The sequence below is a fragment of the Trichomycterus rosablanca genome, chromosome 2 (assembly GCF_030014385.1).
Source record: "Trichomycterus rosablanca isolate fTriRos1 chromosome 2, fTriRos1.hap1, whole genome shotgun sequence".
Lineage (NCBI taxonomy): Eukaryota > Metazoa > Chordata > Actinopteri > Siluriformes > Trichomycteridae > Trichomycterus > Trichomycterus rosablanca.
In genome coordinates, this window is record NC_085989.1 from 29,116,159 (window position 1) to 29,124,009 (window position 7,851).

The 7,851-nt window shown below is 41.3% G+C and overlaps 1 protein-coding gene across 1 annotated transcript; it reads right to left on the reverse strand.

Moving 5' to 3' along the window:
* Positions 1-345: 345 nt before the first annotated feature.
* Positions 346-5,844, reverse strand: asb4 (ankyrin repeat and SOCS box containing 4). Its single transcript, XM_062990684.1, has 6 exons — positions 5,664-5,844; positions 3,941-4,240; positions 3,127-3,617; positions 1,520-1,633; positions 866-1,099; positions 346-632 (listed from the first exon to the last, which is right to left on the reverse strand). Exons 1-5 carry the CDS (start codon positions 5,842-5,844, stop codon positions 911-913), a joined length of 1,275 nt encoding a protein of 424 aa, XP_062846754.1. The 3' UTR covers positions 346-632; positions 866-910.
* Between the last annotated feature and the right edge of the window lie 2,007 nt (positions 5,845-7,851).

A 7,851-nucleotide genomic window follows, 5' to 3' on the forward strand; every position in this document is an offset into this window, starting at 1 on the left:
TCACCAACTGAACTCCTCACTGCTATTATTTTGAACAACCCCCTTTCAATCAATGCTTCGATTACTCAGAATGAGCAGCATGCATGTCCTAATTGTTGGGTTTGTTTTGTTTTCATTACTCTACTACACTTTCAAGTGAATTATTTGCAATGTAGAAATATATTTTCTACTAAAAACAGTGATTTATCAGGTTAATGATGTTGGACTGCTATTTTTTTGAACACCACTGTAAGTCAGGAATGTAGTTACAGGCATATTCTGGGACCTGAAGTTGCTTAGTAATGGCTTCATGTGACAAAATACATGGAAAGGTGATTTTTTTTAGAAGATTTTTTGAATGCTCAGATTTAATGCATGAAGCAGGTCCGCCATAAATATAAAGCTCCTAGAACATGCTGGCATTAGTCACCACAGGCTTAAATGGTATTACAACAGTGACCACTATGTTATTTTAAGAAGGCTTCTTACAAGACTTTGAAGTATGTCTGTGGAATTTGCACCAATCCAGTAAAAAGAGCATTTGTATGGCTGGGTACTTATGTTGGTCAAGAAAGCCTCAATTGATGTTCCAGTTCATTCTAAAGTTGTTCAGTGGGGCTGAGGTCAGGGCTCTGTGCAGGCCACTGGAGTCTCTGTAAAGACAGGAGCAGAGTTATGCTGGAACAGAAAAGGGCCTTCTCTAAACTGCTGCTGCAAAGTTTTAGACTAAAGGATTCAGTCACAGAACAGTTGCAGAAATAATTGAAATCTCAACTATATATTTTTAAATCCATGTACATTGCACGAAGCCCTCACCAACAGTAAATCAAACAACCCAGAATAGCAATGATTTAGACAGCTTGTGCTTGGCACACTGGACATTCACCTTTGCTCAGTCAATAGCAGTATTAAATTACTCTTCATAAAGTCTTCAGTGTATGATTCCCACAGGCTCCAGCAGTATGTATTGTTTAATTGTTTGAGGCAGTGGAAGTTGCTGAATTCCTGATTCACATCGACCACGCATCGCCATGCGTATTGCACATCTGGTAAGGTGTAGCAGACTACGTGGTGTGTTCGTGCAGGCCGCAAACAAAGAGTCATAAAACTCTCTGTTGTGCTTTATAAGAAAACAAAAGAAAACATTTCATGAGTGAAGAGAAATATATACAACATATTCAGAAGGTTATATAAGTAAATGTGGTATTAGGTAAAGTCAAGTGTTTTACATTCTGCATGGTTTAACAGTCAGGTTTACCCCTTTTCAGCTGAACTGTTGTCCTAGACTTACTTTTTCAAATACACCATGTTAACTGAGACCATTCAAGCAAGGCTTGTTTAAACATGGCATCTAAAGATAGTGCCAAGCTTAAAGCTCAAAATCTGGCTGTATGATTGATTTGGGCACCAACTCACAAATTATGAGGTGTTTGTGCGCCAACTAAACCTACAAACTTTAAGGCGTGTCAGCATGTACTGTAGCTACTAAGGACTAAATAAAATCAGAAATTACTCAACAAATGATTCATGTATGATACACCTTGTATGATTCATCAGGAATAGCTGTCCTCCACTTTTTCATAGATGTGAGATGCTCATACGAATTTGCCAACACCTCCACTGCTCTAGGGTAGTCGTAGCAGTTCTGCAATACCTACTTGAAATAAAGTAAACACAGTTTATTAAACACATCAAACCATTATTCTGAGATACTGTTCTTGTCTAAGGAAAATACCTAGTATGTAATGGGTGGAAACACCTCGCTATCAATTTGCGAGGTGAAGCCCCCCACCTGCAAGATTGAAAAGAACTAAGGTGCAAGATGTTTTAGCCAAGACAGAACAATACTGTGGTTAAAAAGCTACTTACAAAAAAGGGGACAACCACAAATAAATAAGGTGGCCAAAATAATAAATAAAATACAAAAAACATTTGCAGCCCTCAAGGGAGAAAGTGGATAGTACAGGGATAGTGCAGAGCTACTAACTGGTTGTCATGATATGACATGCTGTTTTGTCCATCTGCAACAGCTTGGTTCTTAAAAAAAAAAAAGAGAAAAGATAGGGAACCCTCAGTACCAGCCGGGACCGGCAATGCACGAGTGCCACCCGCAACCCCACCAACTGACACACCATGCATAATTCCCTCCCAGTTCATAATTTTTTCAAATGTTAACATTATTTTTTGTCTGGACACATTACTTCAGTACATTTACATTATCTGCAATTAGCAGACGCTTTTATCCAAAGCCACTTACAGTACTGTGACAGTATATAGTTTGAGCAATTAAGGGTTAAGGGCCTTGCTCAAGGGCCCAACAGTGACAGCCTGGAAGTGATGGGGCTTGAACCACTTTTAATTACTAGTCCAGTACCTTAACCACTAGGCTACTACTGCCCTATTAATTATAATCAAATGTATAATTTATAATTAAAATAAAATGCTCTTTTTTGCATCTAACTTCGCTGTTTAATTAAAAAGATTTTAGCTTATTATGCATTTCGTACTTCTGCTCTGAAAAAAACAGATTTTATGGACAAAAACTGTCATTTCTCTAAATAGTTCCAAACGTTTTGTATTATTAACTATATTTGTCATAAATAAAGAATATCTACTGGCAAACTAATCAATACAGTAAAGTTCAGAGCTAAAAATAAGAAGTAAGGAGTTTCGAGGGTTAACAAAAATCTGGCAACATGGCTGCAACTTATTAACACCTGGTTTTGGAAAGTGGAAGAAATTAGGCACACAGTCTAAAATTGCTATTTTCTTAACCCTTAATGAGTGGTGTAAGCATTAAGGTTAAGACAGCGCTCCCCAACCTTTTTTGCACCGCGGACCAGTTTCATATAAGATAAAATTTCACGGACCGGCGGGGGCGGGAGGATTTAAAATAGAATAACTATACTGCTCACAAATGAGGTTTTATTTGCTGCAACGAGACGCTGCTTCCACTTGGGGGTGATGTGAGATGATAAACACCCGTGTGTTGGAAATGGAAGCAGTGTTTTCATTGCTGATGTAGCGATCTCTAATTACTTATTCTTTCTGTGCAGCCCAGTAATAAATAACCCACGGACCGGTACCAGTTGGGGACCACTGGGTTAAGAGATAAACTCTGTACATAAATTGAATAATTTCTTATACCTTATGAAATTGCTTTGGGTAGATCCTGGCTGCTCCGTAGTTGAGCAGCAGCTGAAAACAGCGCTCTGGTACGGACATTGGGCGAACTCTCATCACCTTTAGTATATACTGAAGAGCCGCACAACCGTTCATGTCCATGATTTTAGGATCAGCCCCACCCTCAAGCAGCATCTGTATCAGCACATGATCACAGTTCCAGGAAGCTTTGTGCAGAGCTGTCTTCTTGTCCTCTTCCTGTAAGTTAGGGTTTGCACCGTAGTCCAACAGCATGCGGCACACCAGGTGGTGGTGTCCACTGTAAGTCTGCTCACGGAAATCCATGGCCCAGAATGCCGCAGTTATCAGCGGGGTCTCCATGCAGGTGTTAATTGCATTAACATCCGCACCATGAACAACATAAAGAGCCACAAGTCCACAGACTCCAAAACGTGCAGCTGTGTGCAGTGGAGCGTTTTCCTCATTGTTTTGGCTTGGCATGTTTACATCTGCTCCTACAAGAGGTGTATGGGTCAATGAAGTTCATATACTGTTATGTCATTGATATTTGACAGGCCCTATTTGACATGCCCTCATTATATCCAAACAAACCTACAAATGTTCTTTTTTTCTACTTGGAAAACAGTAGACTAGAGAATGATGTCTTCAGTCACAAAGAATAATATTGGAATAATATTCTGATATTTGGTTTGTTTAACTTTAACAAATAAAATATGTAAAAGAGTGTTATGTCAAGGCTTTTAGATGTAGTACAATCAATTGCAACAGGCTTCTAAACTCATTTTTGGCGTTAAATAAGCACTGTGGATTTTCAAACCTTTGAGTATGAGTTGTCTGGCGCAGTCCACTGACTCTTGCGTAATGCAGTAGTGTAGTGGGGTGTGTCCACTCAGGGATATACTGTTAACCTTTGCTCCCCAGTCCAACAGAAGTCCCACACAGTCAGCATTAGAGACCTCACAAGCCACGTGCAATGGTGTCTTCCCATTGGGTTTCCTGTTTACGGCCGCTCCACTTTGCAACAGCACCAAGGCGCAGTCCAGTGCATTGTACATCATGCATACATGAATGCCCATTGCCCAGGAGGACTCCAACTTATAGCCTGGTAGCCAGTATCCTACAGTCGAAATGCAAGAGGTACAATAAAGATGGTAAACCATGGAGCAGTAGTAAAATGACAAAATCTAAAATACATAATAGACAGCACTGATGTGTGCACAAGCGAAAATTTTATTCTATAAACCTTAATACTATAAAACCTAGGATAAGATGTGAAATGCTAGTAAAAACAAAAAGCAGTGATTTGTACATTTTCTTTGGTATGTAATGAACTGAAAACAACACAAATACACAATATTTGATATTATTCCATTTGTAAACATTTAATGTTTGATTTCTGCAACAACACGTTCCACAAAAAAACTGGGACATGAACATCTTTACCACTGTTACACCACCTGTCCTTTTAACAACACCTTTTAAAAAATTGAATGGCTGTGGATGTAATTTTCTGCCATTTTTTCATTATGAAAGTGTTTACCAGCACAATCAGACACAACTTTATTTTGCACTTCATAAGGTGCCACAAGTTCAAGACTGTTGACTTAATAAAAGACAGGCAGATTGCTGGTTAAGGATCATTGTTTTTAAACATACAAAATGATTTCCAAACAAAAGTAAGTTGTAACCTCAGACAACTACCCTGAGACAACTAGCCTAGTCAGTGTGTTTCTTTGTTAATTTATTTTCAGTAAACGCTTTACCCTTGTGGGCGGCACGGTGGCTAAGTGGGTAGCATTGTCAAGAAGGTCCTGGGTTTGATTCCCAGTGGGGCGGTCCGGGTCCTTTCTGTGTGGAGTCTGTGTTGGGTTTCCTCTGGGAGCTCCGGTTTCCTCCCACAGTCCAAAAACATGCAGTCAGGTTAATTAGAGACACTGAATTGCCCTATAGGTGAATGGGTGTGTGCATGTATGTGTGTCTGCCCTGCGATGGACTGGCGCCCTGTCCAGGGTGTTACTGTGTGCCTTGCGCCCATTGAAAAGCTGGGATAGGCTCCAGCACCCACCCCGCGACCCTAATTGGATAAGCGGTTCAGAAAGTGAGTGAGTGAGTGAGCTTCAGGATGGTCAGGATGGATCTGGCCAACCAAGAAAAGCAGGCACAAGCCAGGAATACAGTGGACACAGTAAAATCGAGCACTGACCACAACATACTCAATCCATTAGAACTATGTGCAATTTAAAGTAACAAGTTCATTTGTTGGAACCCGGAGTACCAGAGAAAACCCCTCGGACTGAAGGAGATAATGCAAAATTTCTCACCGACAGTGACTGAAGTTAACTATTGAACTCAAGCTCACTACAAAAGAAAACGTGTCTGAATTATTGCCATCAGTCTCGTGTAGAAAAAATCTATTGTTGAAAAAAACGGCAGTGTGGCACCACCGTGTGGCTCTTGTTGGTCATTACACTATTAGCACATGTCCGCTGCTGTTTCTTTCACTTTGGCCGTTATGTTGATTTAATCAAGAGTTTGGTTACCTGGTTTATAAGATGCCAACACCATGCTGCGGTCATCCACATCAAATACTGTATTTATATCGATATTGGTGGTGTGAAGCAGGAGCTCCACCTCAGCAGCGTCATTGTGCTGCAGTGCGGTAAGAAATCTCTCCTTCAGTCTCGCAGCTTTTTGTGGACGGGTACAGCTCCTATTCTCCATCAGCTCGACACACAAGCACCCAGTAGAAGTCACCAGTATTTATAAAGCATGAACAATTAGGTTTAAGCTTTTCCCAACAGAGACAGTGAGGGTTGAAACCAACACCACGACTAACTACACTGAGGCTGCACTATTTATAGACCGAGCCACCATAACCCTGTCGACATAACACCAGTAGCCAGACTCGTTGGACCAAATTAAGCAATTTTGTGACCCTAGGTTAAGTACATCAGGTTTATACAGTGGATTCTGAAAGTATTTACACAATGATGAAATAAAAAATATATATTTTAAAAACTAAATTAGAATATATATATTATATACAGGGGTTGGACAAAATAACTGAAACACCTGTCATTTTAGTGTGGTAGGTTTCATGGCTAAATTGGACCAGTCTGGTGGCCAATCTTCATTAATTGCACATTGCACCAGTAAGAGCAGAGTGTGAAGGTTCAATTAGCAGGGTAAGAGCACAGTTTTGCTCAAAATATTGCAATGCACACAACATTATGGGTGACATACCAGAGTTCAAAAGAGGACAAATTGTTGGTGCACGTCTTGCTGGCGCATCTGTGACCAAGACAGCAAGTCTTTGTGATGTATCAAGAGCCACGGTATCCAGGGTAATGTCAGCATACCACCAAGAAGGACTAACCACATCCAACAGGATTAACTGTGGGCGCAAGAGGAAGCTGTCTGAAAGGGATGTTCGGATGCTAACCCGGATTGTATCCAAAAAACATAAAACCACGGCTGCCCAAATCACGGCAGAATTAAATGTGCACCTCAACTCTCCTGTTTCCACCAGAACTGTCCGTCGGGAGCTCCACAGGGTCAATATACACGGCCGGGCTGCTATAGCCAAACCTTTGGTCACTCGTGCCAATGCCAAACGTCGGTTTCAATGGTGCAAGGAGCGCAAATCTTGGGCTGTGGACAATGTGAAACATGTATTGTTCTCTGATGAGTCCACCTTTACTGTTTTCCCCACATCCGGGAGAGTTACGGTGTGGAGAAGCCCCAAAGAAGCGTACCACCCAGACTGTTGCATGCCCAGAGTGAAGCATGGGGGTGGATCAGTGATGGTTTGGGCTGCCATATCATGGCATTCCCTTGGCCCAATACTTGTGCTAGATGGGCGCGTCACTGCCAAGGACTACCGAACCATTCTGGAGGACCATGTGCATCCAATGGCGGTGCCGTGTATCAGGATGACAATGCACCAATACACACAGCAAGACTGGTGAAAGATTGGTTTGATGAACATGAAAGTGAAGTTGAACATCTCCCATGGCCTGCACAGTCACCAGATCTAAATATTATTGAGCCACTTTGGGGTGTTTTGGAGAAGCGAGTCAGGAAACGTTTTCCTCCACCAGCATCACGTAGTGACCTGGCCACTATCCTGCAAGAAGAATGGCTTAAAATCCCTCTGACCACTGTGCAGGACTTGTATATGTCATTTCCAAGACGAATTGACGCTGTATTGGCCGCAAAAGGAGGCCCTACACCATACTAATAAATTATTGTGGTCTAAAACCAGGTGTTTCAGTTATTTTGTCCAACCCCTGTATGTATATATATATATATATATATATACAGTGTATCACAAAAGTGAGTACACCCCTCACATTTCTGCAGATATTTAAGTATATCTTTTCATGGGACAACACTGACAAAATGACACTTTGACACAATGAAAAGTAGTCTGTGTGCAGCTTATATAACAGTGTAAATTTATTCTTCCCTCAAAATAACTCAATATACAGCCATTAATGTCTAAACCACTGGCAACAAAAGTGAGTACACCCCTTAGTGAAAGTTCCTGAAGTGTCAATATTTTGTGTGGCCACCATTATTTCCCAGAACTGCCTTAACTCTCCTGGGCATGGAGTTTACCAGAGCTTCACAGGTTGCCACTGGAATGCTTTTCCACTCCTCCATGACGACATCACGGAGCTGGCGGATATTCGAGACTTTGCGCTCCTCCACCTTCCGCTTGAGGAT